At 43.9% G+C, this 20,624-nt stretch overlaps 1 protein-coding gene across 1 annotated transcript; it reads left to right on the top strand.

Annotated features, from left to right (window-relative positions):
- The first annotated feature begins 3,148 nt into the window (after positions 1 to 3,148).
- Positions 3,149 to 19,531, top strand: fubp3 (far upstream element (FUSE) binding protein 3). Its single transcript, XM_086134826.1, has 19 exons — positions 3,149 to 3,295; positions 6,108 to 6,219; positions 7,977 to 8,010; positions 8,105 to 8,154; positions 8,291 to 8,362; positions 8,983 to 9,040; positions 9,257 to 9,419; positions 9,504 to 9,602; positions 10,159 to 10,263; positions 10,543 to 10,645; positions 10,773 to 10,873; positions 11,155 to 11,287; positions 14,847 to 15,007; positions 15,246 to 15,319; positions 15,406 to 15,482; positions 16,060 to 16,116; positions 16,826 to 16,879; positions 16,982 to 17,109; positions 17,854 to 19,531. The coding sequence occupies exons 1-19, from the start codon at positions 3,203 to 3,205 to the stop codon at positions 17,860 to 17,862; spliced, it is 1,683 nt and encodes a 560-aa protein (XP_085990952.1). The 5' UTR covers positions 3,149 to 3,202; the 3' UTR covers positions 17,863 to 19,531.
- Positions 19,532 to 20,624: the final 1,093 nt, after the last annotated feature.

Below are 20,624 nucleotides of genomic sequence, written 5' to 3'. Positions count from 1 at the left end.
GGTTATTTGCTTGTTTGCTCACGTGTGTTGTTGTGATGGATGGATGGAGGGGGGGGGGGGCTGCTCTCGCTTCTCCAAATTGCTGGCAACTTTTCAGGCCGTCGGGTCTTGCCCGGGTGTTTAAGCGCACCGGGCCCATGCTACATGAGCAGAGCGTTCCAAGCTGACATGCAGAAGCTGTCCTATTTGGGTCTATGTCCATCCAGCCATCCGGCTCTCCACCTGTCCAGCTAAACATACATTCCTATCCATCTGTTATGCTTCCGTTGGTCATCCGTCCCTCCATTCTTCCACCTATCCGTACATCCCGTCTATGTCTGCCCCCCTGCCGAGCTCATCGCCGCACGTTTCTTTCCGGCTAATGTTCGGCTTCGTACAGCAGCTCTTGTTTTCGGTAGCCCGTTGCGAAGAATTACCTGTAACAACCGCAAATGAAAAATAAATGAATAAATAACCAAATGACTCACACGGACTTCTTTTGTCAGCTCCCGGTGCAAAGGACTCACAAACACCATTTAGCTATTATTTCCTCTCAGGCAAACGTTTATTGGAAGAAATTTGACGCTGCGCTGAAGAAGAGAATAGAGGAGGGGAAGGGAGGGGCTGGGGGGGACAAATAGTGGAAAACATCCGTCATTTTCACCGTGGGGTCCCGGGTAATTGAGTCATTTAAAATACAGATACACACGTGGCTCAAAGCAAAGTGGCTCGAGGAGCTATGGAGGAGGGGTACAACGTAGAAGGAAAAAAGGATGAAAAACAAGTCGGTGCATGGCTGCCACGACTGGGCAAAGCCCAACTGTTTACCCTTGCCAGCTATCAACGATCTCCCAAATGCATCAGTGTCAAACTTGTGGCCCAGGACCACAAATGCAGCCCGCAAAAAACACTTTTAGCTGCAGAGTTTTTCAAATGTAACCAAAATAAACCCCCAAAACACTCAAATATAATACGCTAAGATGTATTGTTTGTAAATAGGTAGTGCATGACACACACACACACACACATATATATATATATATATATATATATATATATATATCCTGCTTAGACAATAAATAATGTGTAAATGCACAGTCAGGTGGGAGTGCTTGGATACCTCTGAGCCTCTGAGGTCTCTGCATGAAACTTTATCCGTTTCATGTTTCCTGCCTTTCGAAAAGGATGCCCTTCGCAGAACGGCATCAATTATCAAGCAATTACAGTTTCATGTGGCCTCTTCCTTCCATATTGAGAAGGAGGGGGGGGGGGGACCTGTGGGCCAATGTTGAGGTTTCATTTGTCCGACTGTGTGTGTGCGCGTGCGTGTGTGTGCGTGTGACATATGATCGACAGTCACACACAATATTGTAATGTACTGATTGACTGTCAGGACTCCGGGAGCTCACACACCTGATTTTATTTTAGGGGATTACGATATACTGTAAAAAAAAAAACAACAACAATCTGTGGTCTAGCACCCCGAGATAACCCCAAAAAATAAAATCAACATTTCATCCTGAATTTAGTTTCCCAGCTACCCACCATCTTTGAACACATTGCAGAGCACATGGTAGCAATATGTGAGTGGGATCATACTTCAGTCATGCTAATTTTGGGGATGGGGGTTGGGGGGTTGCTGGTCTGCGAACAGCTGTAGATTCCCATTCAGTCGCTCCCATTCTCTTGTAGAGATGATGAATTGGCCAGAGGCTGATGTGGAAGAGAAACTGATATGTGCAACATGAAAACGTTAACAATCTTCTTGTGGGGGGGATAGAACACAGTTTGAGCAGCTGCACGTCATGAAAGGGCAACCCACCACCTTTGTTACGATTCAACTTTGATACAATCAACAGCATTCACTATAAAACTGCAATTTTATTTCTGTTATTTGACCTCCACATGTTATTTTACGTGCTTTATTAGAGCATCATCATTTTATTTTGGTGATATTTTTATTTATTTTATTCATTGCAATGTATTTTTTTTGGTTTGTTCTTTTATGTTGTTGATTTCTTAAACATAATTGTATTTGTTTTGGTTTTATCTTCTATTATTGTATTATTTTTCATTGTTTTGTTAGTTGATTAACTGTTTGCTATTATATATATATATATATATATATATATATATGTGTGTGTGTGTGTGTATATACTGTTTATATATATATAGCTTTATTTGAATTTTACATTAGATTTTTTTATTCAGGTATTTTGTTTAACTATAATTGCTTTGTTTTATTAATTGTGTTTTATTTTTACAAATAAGTCTATTGTAATTTATCAATAATATTTGTTTACATCAATGGCCCATTTGCAATTGTTCCAAAAGAGAAAACTCCCAGCCAGAACGTAGCCGCAGTGTCTGTAGTACTGTCTCGCTTCCAGACCACACACTGCTCAGTGCTCCTTCTCACTGAGGTTTGGGTACAATTTATGAAGCGGGGCACTATTTTGCATAAAGATTTGGGGAAATTTGCAGCAATTTTACCTAGCTTTTTTTGGGGGGGGGGGCTGTCTGGCTGCTGGTGTTTTCCAGATGTGCAATGACAGATGTTTCCACATGTGCAGCAAAGGGGAAAAAGGCAATCATTTAAGTATTATTCTCACACTTTTTCAAGCAGCCCACAAGTATCATGTCCATGAGTCATTATTGTGATGTGAAAAAAAGCCGTTGCGAGTTAGCAGAGATTCCACCATGAGAATACAGTGCTGTGAAAAAGTATTTTTACTTTTCCTGATTTCTATGTTCTTTACACATGTATCATACACAAAGATTTCAGTTCGCCAATGCAATTTTACTAGCACACAGAGACAACCCACGGAAATACAAAATGCAGTTTGTAAATGCCTATTTCATTTATTTACACAGACACACACACAAATCCAAACCTCCCTTGTCCCAATGTGAAAAAGTAATTGCCCCCTGAACCTAACAATAGGTTGTTTACTGAAGAAAAAAATGAGGAAAAAATATGTAAATAGGTGAATCTGCGGCAGACGAGCCGTGAGAATGCGGGAGTCTATTGTAATTCATTGTTCATGTAATCTTACATGTAAAGTTTGGAAGAAAAAAAAGAATTGTGTCGTTCTCGTCTTCTTGTGTGTTTCGATCCTCTCGCGAGATTTTGTTGCTCTCGGAGCTTGGGTTTGGCACATGTGCTCTCCTCCCCCCGCCTCCTCCCCTCCTCAAGTGAGCCTCTCAGCTGCCGAGGCGAGTGATGATGATGGCGGAGCTGGTTCAGGGACAGGCCTCGGTGGCTCAACCCGGAACGAAAGATGACTTCGCAGACACGATACGCAGAGTGCGACAGGTAAAAAAACGGCACCGGATAGAAAGCCCCGTAAAAGAACCGCACGCGTGGGAGGATGGCAACAGTTTGGTTTGCGTGGAACCCTCACCCTCCACCCTCCACCCCCTCCCCGTCAACCACAAACCATTCCTCATGCACTCAGCTAACTTGTTAGCTCTTGTGCTAACAGACGCTAGCCAAGTTAGCATAGCTGAGCCGACAGATTAAGACTCGTACAGCCGAGACCCGACCACGCTGCTAACTGCGACAGACATAACGAGTCGCCGGCTTCCCTCCGGCGCTGGGCGACACGTTTCCCCACGCGAGACGCTGACGCTCCGTTTAACGCTGGAAGTTGTAAGTTAGCGCAACTTTTGGGCAAGTTACGTCGACAACCTGTTGTCAAGCCCCCCCACACCCTCACCCTACATACACACGCAGAAGTTGCCTGTTAGCATTACTTAGGAGGTTAGCTGCCCTCCCTCCCCACGACACCTAGAGCCCGGCCGCCCCGGTAGGTGACAGTCTACAAGCGGGGCTCAACTTTAGCCGGTGTACCTTGACACGCTGTCAGAAAGTTAGCTCGCCCTGGGGTTGTAAAGCCACCGCTGCCCCACCTAGGTCAAAAGCCGAAAAGAACCCACGCTGTGCCAACAATCACTGTTGACTCTTCGAAGCTATCTTCCCCTCAACGCGTCGACGTTTTTAGCCCAACCTAGCGCTAATTTGTCAGACTCGCGGCATTCTTTGCTCGCCGTAGTCAACACAAGTGAGCGAGCTAGCACGGGATGCTCGGCTAGCTTAGCGTGCTCGGTCGTCTGTATTGGGAGAGTTAGGCCGTGTCATGTAACGTCACCTGCCCTAAATAAGCCGCACTTCCACGGATTTTTCCACGGCAAATGCCAGTGAAATGCGATAACCTCAAGAAAACTACATTTGTGTTTTCCATTTGCTTTAGCAAGACGTCAACTAGTGTCCACAGTGGATTAATTTGGTTCACAATCTACACGCGTGTACAATTTTGAAGATAAATTGGTTTATGACCCCAGCATTATCAGACAGGTCGTTTAAAGTGGAATACAGTGCTTTAAGTATCACTTTCATGTGACAAACGTTAACGAACTTATGGTGGTCCTAATGTATTATACTAGAATGTTTCATAATTGGTCTAAGTCAGTGCATTTTACACCAAACTCGGACAGTTCCCTTCTTTATGCCTTTCAATCAGGCAGTGCTTGAAGTGTCTGCTTCTCCCATTGTCTAATCTATTCCGTTGAAGTTGGGACATTGTGTTTAACATGGATACATACATAATTCAGTGATTTGCAAATCATGTTGAACCCATATTTAATTAAAAACACTAAAATACATTTCATGTTCAAACTGATTAATGTTACTGTTTTTACCTCATAATCATTAACTTAGGAACATTCTGAATTCCCAAAAAGCTAAGATATGTGGCAAAAATTTGTGAGAAAGTTGAGAAATGTTCACCAAGCACCTGTTTGGAATATCCCATGGCTAAACAGTCTGAATTGGGAATGGGTTAGTGCCATGATTGGGTCTAAAAGGATCTTCCCAGAATTGCTCAGTTATTCACAAGCAAAAATCGGCTGAGGTTCACCTCTTTATGAACAAGAAAATAGTCGAAGAGGTTAAGGACAGTGTTCCTCAAAATAGAAATACAAATGCAAGGAATTTAGGGATTTTTATCATCTACGGTCTATAATATCAAATGGTTCAGAGAATCTGGAGAAATCGCTGCACGGCAAGACCGCCAAACAACATTGAATGCCCATGACCTTTGATCCCTCAGGCGGCATCAATGTGCAAAGGACATCATCACTCGGGCCCAGGAACACATCAGAAAACCAATCTCGGTAAATACAGTTCATCCCTACATCCATAAATGCCACTTAAAACTCTACGACGAAAAACAGAAGCCACATTCAGAAATGCTGCTGGTTCTTGGCCTGAGTTCTTCTAAGATGCCGAGTGGAAAAGTCTTCTGTGGTCTGACGAGTCCACATTTCAATTTTTGGGGGGGAAATTGTGGACATTGTGTCCTTTCGGCCAAAGAGGAAAAGAACCATCCGGACTGTTATGGATGCAAAGATCAAGAGCAAGCATCTGTGTTGGTATGTGGCTGCGTTAATGCCAATAGCATGGGTAACTTACACATCTCTGAAACCACGATTCATGCTGAAAAGTACGTACAGGTTTTGGAGAAACATTTGCTGCCATCCAAGTCTTTTTCATAGATTCTCCTGCTTACTTGAACAAGACAATGCCAAACAACATTCTGCAGGTGTTACAACAGTGTGGCTTTATAGTAAAAGACTGTAGGTCCGAGACTGGCCTGCCTGCAGTCCAGACCTGTCTCCTATTGAAAATACGTGGCGCAAAATACGACAACGGACACCCCGGAATGTTGGTACAGCTAAAGCTGGACATCAAACAAGAATCGGAAACAATTCCACCCACAAAGCTTCAACAATTGGTGCCCTCCGTTATCAAATGTTTATTTAAAGAAAATATTTTGGAACGTGCTGCAGACATAAAATTCAAAGTGAATGATTATTTGCTAAAAACAATAAACGGAATAATGTTTCCGTTATGGCCGCTGTAGTCAAGCTCATTTAATTTGATGACCATTTGTTTTCGTCAGCTATTTGCTCCACTCACCTTCTCGCATCTAATCCAGTGTGTCATGTTCACTTTCCAAGCAGGAACTTGGTTCTTGTGGGGGGTTTTTTCTCTTTAATTTGTCACCCGTCTGCAGGGTCAAAGAGACTCTCACCAATCAACGTGTTTTGCTGTGAATTCTCTCCAGATGGCCGCCAAGATGGGAGGAGAGCAGATGCCAAACCTTCACAGCCCCTCACCAGTCATCGACCCCTCCCTCTATGGCTTCGGAGGCCAGAAACGCACGATGGACAATGGAGGCGAGTCTCGTCTTGTGTTCATACGCTGGCTTTTAATCACACTGTCACACAAATAACCATGAATGCCATCGGCGTCATACACCAAGCAATCTTACGTTACCGTTCCCTTTAACAGTTTTTCAACTTTGCACTTTAAACAGTTTGGATGGTCCTCTTCCTCTTTGACCCAAAGGGCACAATGCCTATTATTTAAAAAAAAAAAAAAAAAAAAAAATCAAATGTGGACTCGTCAGACCACAAGGCACTTTTTCGCTTTGTCTGTCCATCTCACATGAGCTCCAAACCAGAGAAGTCGGCGGCATTTCTGGGCGTTAAATGTAACGGCCTTCGCTTTGCATTCCTCAGTTTCAACTTGCATTTGTAGATGTCGTGAAGAATTGTTTACTGACAACGGTTTTCTCAAATGTTCCTGAACCCACAAGGCGATATCCTCAATGCAGTCTCACCTGAAGGGTCGAAGGTCACCGGCACTCAATGTTATTGTTCGGCCTTGCCAGTTACGCACAGAGATGTTATCTTTTAAAAACATGGCGCAAAACTGCGGCTCTATTCTAAAACTATGGCTGCTATTTTCTCAGAATCCGGCATCTGTTTCAACCAGTGTTACAGCATTGTTGTAAACAAGCCAACGCGGCGCCGCCCTTAATCATGGAGCCGCCTAAGCCTTGAAGTTTATCTTGTCATGTAATGCTCGATTGCATTTATACCCCTCCGTGTCTTTTTGTTATTTTAGTGGCTAGGAGCATATTTTCAGTTCGTAAAAGCAGCGAGAGTGTGCATTGCCTCACTGCCCTGGGATAGAGTTGTCGCTTATGTGTTTTCTTTGGTGGTTGAGTGTGCCTTGACGCCTGCGCCATATATGAAATGCCTTGCGACAACCTCTTGTTGTTGTTGTCGGTGATAGAAGTGTCTGAACTAGCGTATATCAATTGCCTGTTTCCGATTTGAAGATGTACGATTCCATGCATTTTCCAGTCGTAGGCAAGTGGACTCTTTGTGGATGTCCTATCCGTTGCGGCGAGTCTGGCATGCCCTTTTCTGATTTTGAGTGTTGATGGTAGATGAGCCACAAGCAGCCTCGGCCAGCCAGTTTCCCCCATCCCTGTGCCTAACGCTAACTAACTTGTTTTCAAAACCTGAAAAGACCGAGGCGTATTTCGGCGACACGGGCGATGATGTGCAAATAGTCGCAAAAAATTGGATTAGTCACTTGAAGCATGTAGTGTAAATCCAGCCGGAGTAAAATAACGGTGCCGCATGCGACCTTGCCTCGGCATTTCCATTCTGCGTTTTCAGTTGCCTCCTTGTCTGAATTTCGCACACCCACTCCTTGTATTTATATTCATAGCTGTCCCTATGTCAAGCATGAAGTGTAATGCATTTCCAGAGGATGTCAAATGAGTGCAAACCGGCATAAAGAAATTGTGCACACCGGCTACTGTGCGGGTGTTCACATGCATGACGGCACATCCTGCGCTGACCCCTGCGGCACCCTTGCTCAGTGCTACCCCGTCAACAATGTGAACGACCTGGCAGCCAAACTTCTCTTTTTGATTGAAATTCTTTTCCACGCACCTGCTGCGCGTGTGATGACAACCTAGTTGATTGGCAGCAGCACTCGTTCCCCCGTCAGCAGAAATGGCGCTTCCTCGTTTGTTTTTTGTTTTTTTCCACTTGATTGTGTCTATCTGCAACTTTTATTTTCCTGAGTCATTTCTTACACGCTGACTGAAGTTCTGTCTTGTGCTTTCTATCAGTTGGCAACCATCTCGGTGCAATGGTACATCAGAGGTGAGCAGAGCATCCCCCCGATTTGAAGCTTTTTATTTTATTTTTTGTATTTTCCACATTCAAAGACTATATTGAGCGTGTCATAATCTCACAGGGCTCTCACGACAGAAGACTTCAAAGTGCCTGATAAAATGGTGGGATTCAGTAAGTGGGCTTTGAGTTTATTCCGGTCGCAGCGAATGCGTCGCACGTAATCATCCGTATTGACGTTGTACTTAGCTCTTAGTTCACCGCGTCGACGTTTCTAAAAGAAAATCTCTTTCTTCTCGTTTCCAATCAGTCATTGGAAAAGGAGGAGAGCAGATTTCAAGAATCCAGCTGGAATCCGGCTGTAAAATCCAGATAGCGTCAGGTGAGTAGTTCATCTTTATTACAGCATTAAATTTAGATGTCCCATTTTATTTAAAAAATAAATAAAAGAAAGAAAAGACAAAAACAGACACATTTTCCCAAAATAGACAGCTAACAAAAATGAGTATTTTTCCTCATTAAAAAAGGTTAACTTTTTCCTAAAATATCCCACTTGTTAATAAATATGGTGTTTCCCTTATAAAGTAATCACTTTAATTGTGTACGATCTTTTTTTTACTGGTAAACAAACTGGGCTTTGAAATTACGTCTTTTTTTTTCTTTCTGAAACAATGGCTTTAATTGTGTAAAATAAGAACACTTGTAATGTTCCTTTTTTTTCCCCCGCCCACAACAATTCTATTCCTGTAAAATGCTTTTATTTAACCTCTGAATTATAATCATTAACTGATTTTACAAGTTGTTTTCCCCTAATACAAAAACTGTTCAGACACACATTTTCAGGACCGGTCAAATGAAAGATATGTTTGCATAATTTCACTCCAGAGACCGACCCGTTTGTATACAAGCAATTGCAAAGTCAATTTTCCATCATCTATTTCGTTTTCAAATCCATTTTGTTCTTTGATGTTGACATTGATCTGTGTTTTGGTCTTCCTGCAGACAGCGGAGGCATGTTGGACAGGCCCTGCACGCTGACCGGCAGTCCCGAGAACATTGAGTGAGTCCTCCAGCCACTTTTTTCTGTTGCACTTGAACACCGTCAACGTGAGCCACCAGGGGGAATCAACCAATGGCTCCTTTCATGTCCTCTTTCACAATCGGTCACTGCACCTTCTTAACACCATTTCTTTTCTTTTGGGACAAGAAAAAAATTTGACTAAGGGAAAAAAAGGAAAAATTATGTGTGACGAATGCATCACAAACGCGCACACAGGCAGGCCAAGAGGCTGCTAAGTGAAATTGTGGAGCAGTGTCGCTACGGTCCGGGCTTCCACTGCGAGATGGACGGCAACGGCGCCATCCAGCAGATGTTAATCCCCGCCAACAAAGTGGGCCTGGTGATCGGCAAGGGGGGAGAGACCATCAAACAGCTGCAGGTGCGAATGCGTCTCCACCCAAGTTTCAAGAAAGTAGCCGTCGTTTTCATGTTTAATGTGATCCTCCGCCCCGCCCCTGTGTAGGAGAGAACGGGAGTACAAATGATTATGATCCAGGATGACCCCATGCCCACTGGTGCAGACAAGCCCCTGAGAATAACTGGAGACCCCCACAAAGTACAGGTCGGTCCTGCTTCCGCTCCAGTGTTGCATCTTGCCTGTCTGTAATTGTTATCCCTAATTTTTTGGGAAAACCACACACACACACAAAAAAATGTGTTACACATTCAGTACATTTGACAATAAAGTTCAATCCAATCCAAAACCATCGACGCAGACCTGCACAAAGTCAAACATTTGAATTATAGGAGGAAAATCTCTGCATCTGTCTCACTGAATTTATTCCTATACTGTCAAGAAGTATTTGGCCAACACGCGGGTGTAAAGACAGCCCCCTTTATCCTGAACGCGTAAGAGATAAGAATACATAATCATGCGGCACACAAAGGCATGCTGAGTTGCTGCCGTACGTTCTATATTGCCATTTGATTTCTATTCATGGCTTAGAAGTGATTTTTTTTTTCCTGCAAATATTTTATAGCCGACAACACATTACGACTGTCGCCATATGAATAGAACTCAGTTGTACCCACAGTATTTCTTACATTTGCGGGGGTCTGAATTGTTTGACTTTTGTTGCGCCCCTACCACCTCCGCCACTTTTTTTATTTTTTTTCAGCAAGCACGTGAACTTGTGGTCAAACTAATCAGGGATAAGGACCAAGGAGATTTTCGGGTTGGCAGGGCCGACTTTGGATCCAAAATGGGTGGAAGCAGTCTGGATGTAAGATTTTTATGCTTTTTAACACAAGTCAAATCCTGTATATTTCATATCTCGAATATGTCATGATTCCATTTTTTTTTTTTTGCATTTTGATGATGATAGCTTCGAGGTAACAAACCCAACGTTCACCCGCTCAAGAAATTAGAATGTGGCATGAACAATCAAAATGATTAATTTAGAAATTAGGTAGTAATTGGCCTTTTGAAGTTTTGTTTTCTTTACAATGCTTTAAATAAATCTGTCCGTTTCACGTCTGAATGAACTATCGAAATCGATCAGGTGGTGGTGCCCAGATTTGCAGTCGGCATCATCATTGGCAGGAACGGCGAGATGATCAAGAAGATTCAGACAGACGCCGGGGTCAGGATCCAGTTCAAACAAGGTAAGACCATCTCGGACATTTCGAATGTGACGCTGCAATTTTACTCTTTTAGCGGGCGTCCGGTCCTTTTGTCGCACCTCGCTAAATAGCCACGCCCTCTGACCTTGCGTGTCCTTTGACCTCCTAGATGATGGAGTCAGCCCAGACCGTGTTGCCCAGGTGATGGGCCAGCCTGACCACTGCCACCACGCCGTGCACCTCATCAATGAGCTGGTTCAAACTGCCCAGGTACGAAATGTGCACCACCTTGTTGGCAAAATTGGTTAACTCCTGGCAGGGGCGGCTGCATTTAATGTTTTTCATTTGCTCGTTTTGTATTTATGGTCTAGAAGTGTTTTTCAGACAGATTTGCGACAATTGTGACTTGGCTACTGAGTTAGCGTCGTTTAGTGCCAGACTGTGCGTTGCTGACGTCACCGCCGCTGAATGAAAGGAGCTCGGCTGTAAACTAAGGACCTTCTGTTTAGCTTTTCAGCTCCTCACGAGTTCTGGCTTTTTTTTCCCTACAGGAGCGAGATGGCTTTGGGGGGGTGATGGGACGCCGTAGCCGAAGTGACTGTAACATGGGCAGCGGTCTCGGAGGGCTACAGGAAGTGACGTACGCCGTACCCGCCGATAAGTGCGGCCTGGTGATTGGCAAAGGTAAAAAAAAAATTAAGACGTTTCAAGTCCCTATTTTGACAGTCATGTGAGCGTGATAAGTTCTTTCTATGAGCACCGTTCATCTCCGTAAGTCTCTCCAACTCAACAGATTGCCTCACCCCCGCTCACCAACCTTTGAATAAATAAGTGCCGCTCTGCCCTTGAGTGAAACCGATGAGGGGCGAGTGACCCCCCCCCCCCCCTCGCCTCATGTATATAGCACAAGTGGCATTCATTGGCTTCACTAAGGGCTTAATGATGGGGATAATGCGTGTAATGTGACATTAATTGTTAAAGGTGCATAATAACAGCCCTCAATCATGTGGAAGGCCGCCTGGTATCTAATGAGCTGCTTTCAGCCCGATAGAGTGCGGCGATGGAATGAATAGGAGGAATTAGCTTATTGGCTATTCATGCCCACTCTATTGCCAGCCATTTAAAAGTCATTGACCATTGCACTGGTAGAACGTGTGTGTGTGCGTGCACTTGCACGCGAATTGCTCTTGCTGTGTGTGTATGCCGTGGTTGAAAGGTGGGGTTAGGGTTTGGGGGGGGGGGGGTCTCTTTACCAAAAATAAAAACATGGCAATAGAAATGTCAAGTGGCTTTTGTGCATGTAGTGGGCCAAGGGAAACAAATAAACCTGGGCGTTGCGTTTCCCCCCGCCCCCCTCTCTGGTCATTAGCATATGAAGTGGGTCAATATGGTCGAGATGGCGGTGGGTCTGGGTGCTGTCAGCCGACGCTTAAAGGGTGTGGTGATTAATATCTTTACGATGCCATATGTAGCCCGTTGGCCCCTGCTTTTGAGACCCCCCCCCCCTCCCCATCGCGCGCGCACACACACACACACACACACACACAGTCTCTCGATGTTGCTTGATGGATCTAGCCACCCACCAACCTGCTCCCACATTAAAACGGGCTTAAATTCATTGCCGTTTTCCACCCCAAATACCCAAATTGAATGCTCCCTTCTGTTTCATTTCCCCCTAAACACACAAGTGTCATCTGTAAAGCTAACAAGTGGCCACGCAAGCTTGGAAAAGTCTGACAGCGGCTGATTTTGACTTACAATCACAGGGAGATATAACATTTATGAGTCAAATGGACACTAGCGTGGCCAAATGGCAAAAGACTCCATCAGTCACTCATGTAAACATTTTCAATTGGGACAAGTTGTCCGCCGTCCGCCCCTCCGGGCCATTTAAAGATTTTAAAACAAATAATAGGATCTTAAAAAGAACTCTTAAAATGTGGAGAGGGATGCCGGAGTAGGAATTATGTGCTCCCTCTTATGAGTACCAGTCAAGAGTTGAGCAGCAGTATGCAATGACTGAGCAGTAGATTTTTAATGTATGTTAATTTTTTTAAATCATGAACTGGGGAAACGTGCTTGGAGAGAAAAAGAAATCTTGCAAAGAATGACATTTCAAACAAAAAAATATACCTCCTTTCCAATTATTCGTTACTCAAATCTGACATTCAATCCTATTGAGGTAAAATGCTAAAATACAGAATTACGTTGATCTAAAGCGGCCAGGCCAATGCGAAGCCCCAGTCCACACGCCTGCTTTCAAGTCAGACTCCAAAAATCCTCCCTCCCCCAGTCCAGGCTGTTCCGTCTTGGTTCTTGTGCCGTTCTCTCCGTGACTTGCACGACAACGGGGCTCTCTATATCAGACATGACAGCTGATCATTCGGGGGAAAATGAATTTTCAGGGTGGAGGGATAGGTAGCTAATTGCACGTCACAATTGCGCCAGATAACCACTAATGCGAATGAAACATCCCCAAGTGTGACCCTTGGCCCAGTTTTAGCCACAAACCAAAAATCAGCAAAACTCAAATGCTGAAAAACAATTGAATGCACTATCGCTACAGTGGGTATTATGTAATTCTCAGTCTTTGGACCTTCTATCATCAAACGTGGTAATTTATTAAAAAAAAAAAAATCTCTGAATTCCCTTTACAGGGTCTTTAAGAACAACTTAGTAGCCTAACTAACCAGACCCTCTTTGAATGCCGTCACCAGTTGCACTTTTGTGCGCCCGCCTTTCTTGCGGCGCACTAAACCAGTCTCATTAATAAGACCCGTATTATCTGCGCTGACTCCAGGCCAGTCCATGAAATGAATAGTCGGCCTCTTCATCGCTCTCGGCCGTCCGACCGCTCGAGCTCATAATGGCTTCATTAAGGCAGAAGTTTCATTTGCTTGACAATGCCTTAATGGCCCATGCGCAGTCTGTTGGCGTTTGCAGAAAAAGGCTCCGGGAGGAGGAGAGCTTTTTTGATGAGCGTTTTCACGCGGGGGTCAGCCCGGGTCATCAGAGTGTCAGCCACAAGTGAACAAATGTATAATTGATGTCGGGACGGCCCCGGTGTCCCCCCTCCCACCACCCGGGAAGCACCCTCAGCCATTTTCCCCCCCTGCATTGGGTTCAGATTTGTAGCGCAAAGAGGGCTGGTGGCAGTTGTTTGCCACCCCCCACCACCACCACCACTTCATTCACTCCCCGCTCTTATCACAGAGGACAACACCAAGTCAAAAAAAAGAAAAGGCCGAAAAGAGACAAACGATATCCCAGGAGGGAGGATACGCTTCAATTTTGGCCCCTTTCTCCTGTTGGCTATGTTGCATTTCTCCCTGCTGGTGTAATTGCTCTCCCCACACGTCGGGAAGCTGGCATCTGATGCCGAGGAGGGGCGGGGGGGGGACGGGGGTGCGAGAGATGTCCCTCTTTTGTTTCCCGATTTGCACGGATGTTAGCAGAGAATGGTCGGAAAGTGGCGAGGCCCACGCCAGTCGTCGTAAGGTAGCGTCGCCGCGCGCATCCTTCTGTCATGTGACCCGACATGATGCCAGAGACGCCGCGCAAACGTCTCTTCTCGCGTGGCGCTTTACAAAGGATGGATTTGCCCCGCCAGTCAGTGCCTAATTCCTATTTTAATGCCCATATGTTTCTTTTTTTGTTAGTTTTTTTTTAAACGCGCTCTTTCCTTGTACATTTCAAGTGACATATTGTATTTCTGATGGCTGTTTACATTCACAGTACGCACGAAACAACCCCACACGCGCTCCCTCGATGGTCTTATCAGATACGTATTAAATTTTAATCTTATAATAGGAGGAGTCCCAATTCTGATCTGAAGCTATCTGATCACCTTTCTTTCCCCTTGACTTTGATAAGATATGCACATCGATCGGTTGTGACACTGAAGAGCAGAAATAAATAAAAAATAGGAAACCTTGCTTCAATCCTCGCAATATCAATCCAGCCCAAGTTTCTGTGCCACTTTCAAAGTGTTTTCCACCCCAAAAATAGACATTTTATGATTTGTGGTGTCCACTGTTCTTCTTACGTTATGTTAGCCTTCTTGGCTAACTCCAACGTATGATATTGCCGTGACGTCTGCGCCAATTTAACGCCACACACTAATCCCGCCATTGCGCAACATTTACCTCGGCCACGTATCTGATGGTATCTCCGAAGGCTATCATCAACGGTCATTGTGAAAGGTGCCACAGAGAGACGTTGAGTTGTCTGTTGCTTTTCGCAGGCGGCGAAACCATCAAGAATATCAAAGAGCAGTCTCGCGCCCACGTGGAGCTGCAGAGAAACCCGCCGCCCAACACTGACCCCAACGTGCGCATCTTTTCCATCCGAGGCACCCCGCAGCAGCTGGAAAAGGCTCGGCAGCTGATCGACGAGAGAATTGGGGTAGGTGGTCTTGTCTATTGTGCCCCCCCATCCCCGCTTATATTCATGAGCGCACATGTTGCCACCGTGTGGGCTGGGGAGGGGTGGGCGGGTGGTCACAGGGATGACACCAGAGGTTACACATCAAGAATCCATCAAATGGACTTAATGGAGTGCATCAGTGCTCGGCCGTGCCCTTTGACCTTGTCTGTTGGCTTCCTTTTTCAACACGAGTGTGGTCTCACTCTCTTGGCTGCAGGCTCCCGGGCTGGGAGGAAACGGCAGCTTCGGCTTGAATCCCTACAACCAAGGAGCCGCCACTCCTCCTCAGCAGTAAAGTCCAATTTTTTTTTTTCTTCTCTCTTCAACAGCAGTGTCGGCTCGTAAACGTGCGCTTAACTCAGCTCATCTTCTCTTAGCGGGCCTCAAACGTTCATGACTGGAGGATGGGGGACAACTTTCCAGATCTGGCAGCCTCCTGGCCAACAGGACCATAGTGAGTCACAGCAGTGCTTAGTGTCGTGACAAGGTCAACATTCTGTTTCGAGTCTTTCCGATACTCTCAAAAACCTTAAACAAGCAGTGGCATCACAGATGGCTAAACGGAGAAGCTCCCTTTCGTGGACTATTTCAAAACCGATACTCACAAAGCATGGCGTCGTTTTTTGGCGTGGCATGAGATCATCGGGTGTGCTGTCCAGTTTCACTTAACTGGTCCAAATATCTCAGACAAAAATCGACTTAAAGTCAAGTTTCTTCATCTATCTATGACCGCCACATCCTCCTCCTCCCAAAAAAAAAAAAAAGAGGTTGGGCCGCAGACTTCGACCGCCAGGCTCCAATCATGTGACCACATGCAAGTCACACGTTTTGGAACAAAATTGTCGGATCTCAAAATGATGGGAAAGGAAAAGAGTATTTACTGCAACGCAGGTTTTGAGACATGATGATGATGATGGTGGTAACCACCTCTTTCCTGTGCAGACGCGCGTTGAATGAAACCTCCATGGAAATGATCAGGAAAGAAGAGAATTGCACACGAGGAGTTGATGACGTTATCTGTCTGCTTTCAGGTCACAATGGATCCCAGACGGGCCAGATGGACTGGGAGCAGTATTACAAAAAGCTTGGCAAGCGCACTAACTTCTTTTTTTTTTTTTTATAATTCTAACACGCACTCTCCCATCCACGCTGTACATAATCAAAGTTCAAATGCACCCCTTCCATGATGGCGGTCCAAATTTAATTTGGTTGTTTCGCAAAACAAAAAAATTGTAGCCAACATGCTCAGCCCAGCTTTGTCTATTTTTTTTAATGTTTTTTTGAAAAAGTGTATTCTCTTCTTTTAATGAGTTGCTCCATGTACATACGGTACCTATCGGTATAATTACAACAAGAAAATTCCAAACACTCATTCAAATTGAAACTACAATTCATGTCAGCTATTCCTAGTCAGGAATCACAAAGATAAATAAGTGGGAATTATAATATTAAAGTGATTCATATTTTTATTTTGACTTCATGGTCACTGTGAGGGCCAGTCAGTGACTTGGTGGGCCGTATCTGGCCCCCAGGCCGTACTTTGCCAATCCTGTTATGTTGCGGGTCAAATTGTTCCATTTAGAAAATCTAGGGGGAAAAAAAATCAGAATTAAAGTTAACATAATAGGAAACTCTCTCTCAAACCGCCACACATATTCGTGTTTTTTCTCAAGCGGAACGGGTGCGAAAAATCACTCCTTTACATCACACCCAGCAGCACAGCATCTTTGCTCAGGATAATCGCCAAGAGGCGTCCTTCAACTGGGCGGTTTGAAAGATCGTTTTTGTCCACTGCAGGTCAGCAAAGCCAGCAAGCTCAGAGCGCCCCTCCCGAATACAACAAAGCCTGGGGTCAGTTCACTGAGCAGAGAGAACACACACACACACACCCTCGTCTCCATTTTGTTTGCGCATCTGTATTTTTATTTATTTATTTTTGTGATGATTTGCCAGGACAAAGTTCGACTCCTGGCTCTCAGCAGGCTTCCAATCCAGACTTCAACGCCTGGGTGGACTTCTACAGGCAGCCCATGGCCTACTTCAACCAGGGCGCCCAGCAGACTCAAGCGCCGGGCCTTCATGTGAGACACACCATGTCTTCTATCTTTCATAAATATTCAGTAGAAAGAGTCGTAAATCTCTCCGAAATTCCCTTGTCGCGATGACGCCGCTCGGCATGCGCTTGAAACACCGTCCCAGAATATTTAAGAAATGCTGCTACACGCTAGCCAGCCAATCATGCATTGAATAACTGCACTCAGTTGGTGAGGTCCACTGTAAGAGCTCCCCCCCCCCCCCCTCAACCCCTCCCAAAAATATATATATATTTTGGCATCGCAACATCTTGTTGCTAAACCAGCCAAAAATATTTTTTTGTGAAAGGCTATTCCCACTTCCCTTGTTGTCATTGGACGCAACCATATGCAGCACAATTGACCGCCATCTAGACACACATAGCATAATGATTGATCTCGCGTTGGGAAGCCGAGAGGATTCCTTAGGGGGATTTGCCAAAACCACTGTGGCTAATTTTTGCACACACTCAACACAAATACTACAGTACATCGAGTAATTAACCAGTTTTAATTTGTGCAAGTGCTATTGTTTTTAAAAAAATGGATTGATTAGATTTCAGTGTTGAAAAATCCATTGTGATATATCTATTTGTACAAAAATATTTTAATTTTTTCTGATTAAAAATTTCATAAATGAGCAGCGCTTGAGTTGTAAACGGTTCTAAAATCTATATGTGGAAGGATCCTATTTTCTTCTGCTTATCTGTGTGCACGCGTGTGTGTGTGTTTGTGTGTGTGTGTGTTCCTCAGGATCACTAGAGAAGGTCTCAGGTCTTGTAGAGAATGAAATGAAGACGGCCCTTTTTTCCCTTTATCATTTTTTGTTTGTTTTTTGGGGGGGTGTTGTTTCTTAATTTTGTTTTGGTTTTTTTTTTTTTTTAGACTCGCAGCGCCTTGAAGACTTTTCTTAGTGGGAAACACTAGCAGTAGAATGGTATTATGATGAAATATATTTGTAATCAGCAGAACCTTTATTTGTTACTAAATGCTTGTGTACACTGTTATTTTGACTAGAGCGTGTTATCTGGGATCCGGTATTTTTGTTTTTGGCCAAAATGAAAAGCGCGTGTGTAACATTTCAAAGAGGCAATACGTACATACGAATCTGTTCCGTTTCTTGCGGCTCCCATGTTGATTCTGCTTAGCAGTCTTGAATACCTTTTTTTTTTTTTAATGTGCGTTTGTTTTGTCAAAGAGCATCTTGCGATGATTATTTTTTACATAATTCAGTGAAATGAAACTGTGATGTTTTGTTACAGCAGAATGTGTTTTTTTTTATTTGTTACATGGTTCAAAGCGAAGAAGAAAATAAGCAATAGTTCTAATTTAATTGTGCATTGTCATGCTGTTTATTCATTCATTGTCATTTTATTGTACTCAATCTCACACGCGTACACACACACAAGGGGGGGAGGTGCAATATCTTATTTCATGTTTGATATACAAAGATGGCTTCTCGAATATTTTGACCGACTTTTAACTTGTAGTTTTATGATGTTTTCTTTTTTTCTCTCTCTCTCTCTCTCTGGAGGATAATTTATTACATGAACCTGATTATATAAGACTTAGAAGGATGTTTGCCTTTGCTACCTTGTAAAAGTGTGTATGTATATATATAGATATTTATCTATATATAGATATGCTCATGTATTTGCTTGTTAATTTAAAAAAAGTGTTTCATTTAGAATGATCTTTCCTGCCATCAGTATTGTAGGAAAACTGTCCCTCTTTTTTTTTCGGTTCTTATTTTCTTATACTGCTCCAAGATTGTGAATGTGATTGAAATTGGATGTTGCATCTTATGAAGAAGAAAAAAATATTGGGTTGTTTTTTTTGGGGGGGGGGGGTTTGGGGAGGGATGCTTGTTCTGTGCGAGTGTTCAAGACTGCTAAGCCTCTGTTTCCTTCTACCTGTGCGATTGATTGGTTTTTGTTATGTTTTAAGAAGTGTTATGATCAAAAAAAAACAAACACACACGTTCTCCTTCGGTACCTCCTGCTTCTGTCCGATGCTAATAACTTTTTAATTATGATAATTTTTTTAATTTCTTGTGTGATCTAATATAACAATATCGACGACGAGACGTCATCATGGAGAAGCGATTCTTGTATTAACGTCATTTCTTTATGAAAAGGGATATATATAATTTGGAGAGGAAAAACATGTCTAATTATGGTGGGTTTACTTTTGGTGTACAGTTAACCATGTATTAAAAAAAAATCCAGACTACCTTCATTGTGTATTGTTATACAAGCTGTTTTTTTTTGTTTTTTTTTTTGGTTGGGTGTTTTTGTTCTTGATGCCAGAGAGTTCTATTGTGTAAATACAACCATGATAGGCCGACTGTATGTTTTATTAGCAGAAAATCTATTTTCTATATAGCCTGTTGACAGTTCTCAAAAGTCATAATAAATTTTCCGCAAGCCTCTCTTGTGGTTTACGTCCATTTTAATTCTCGCTCTGAACAATTTCATCAACGTGGTGCGTTTCTGACCAAATGCTCTTCCGAGGTCTGTGTTAAATGGCTCACCTAAAAAAGAAAACCACACATTTCCTGTTTAGAGTAGCTGATTCTGATTTGGGCAAATTCCTTGGAATAAATTTAGAATTCACCCAAAATGGCTGCTAAATGGGCTACTTCCTCCCTCGTCTTACCTGTTTCCGATTGTGGCAAATTGAGGATCTGTTAAAGTACACGGTCTTGTTTTGTTTTTTTTTTGTATAAAAATGCAGCTTCAAACCAAAATGGCCAGCTGTCTTTTCAAATTCAGTCATGGATGCTTGAGACTTTTTTTGGTGACATGTTGATTTAAGGTGTCTAGCCGAAACTGATCTGTCAAGGTTACCTGCTTTCAAGTGCGGCTCATTTTGCCGATTTCCCCCGTGACTTTCAAAGTAAAATGGCAGACAATGTTCAATTTCGGCCAAGGGTCCTTGAGACTTTTTCATCTGTTCACCTGAGTTCTTGCGTTACCAAATCTGAAAAACGCCTATCGACATCCGCACGGGTCCATACCACCTGTTGAGTTAACATCATTTCCAGCATTCTCCGATTTCATAGTTGATCACAAGCAGGGGGTGCGGGGGGGGAGAGAGACACACAAACATTCTCACCAGGATGCGCGCACACCGACAAAAATTGGCAAGTTATGGGGCCATGTTTCGACCCACGAGCAAGCGGAAGAATCATCTTAAAAAGCATTTTGCAAGAGTGCCTTGACACCGCCTTGTCCTCGGGGCCTTAATAATAAGTGACATGTTCCTCCCGTCCCCCCCTCCCGCTCTACCAGTGAGCGTTTGCGCCCTGCAGGAGGGCCGTGCCGCGCCGGGCCCCGTCGCGGCACGGCATTGAAGCGCTGCAGCTGTTTCCAAATCTGAGCCTTGATTTTGATCCTCTTCCTCTTTTCCCCAAGGACACTAATGACCCGGTGGTTCATTGTGGCCGGCTAATAACCTTCTTGTTCCAGGCTCATTCCCAGAGCCTCAATGAGTGCAGCCGCTATTGTCGTCGTCATAATTAA

Source organism: Hippocampus guttulatus, chromosome 17, assembly GCF_054856545.1.
Source record: "Hippocampus guttulatus isolate MCC_2025c chromosome 17, RoL_Hgut_1.0, whole genome shotgun sequence".
In the NCBI taxonomy this organism is placed as follows: domain Eukaryota; kingdom Metazoa; phylum Chordata; class Actinopteri; order Syngnathiformes; family Syngnathidae; genus Hippocampus; species Hippocampus guttulatus.
Note: the sequence above shows the minus strand (reverse complement) of the source record. Positions and strands in the feature narration are given on the sequence as shown.

Excerpts from the sequence above, each read along its gene's own strand:
- fubp3 (XM_086134826.1), top strand. The coding sequence starts at position 3,203 with ATGATGATGGCGGAGCTGGTTCAGGGACAGGCCTCGGTGGCTCAACCC. Across the intron at positions 9,420-9,503 it reads AGACCATCAAACAGCTGCAG|GAGAGAACGGGAGTACAAAT; the intron begins GTGCGAATGCGT and ends GCCCCTGTGTAG. Across the intron at positions 16,880-16,981 it reads CGAATACAACAAAGCCTGGG|GACAAAGTTCGACTCCTGGC; the intron begins GTCAGTTCACTG and ends ATGATTTGCCAG.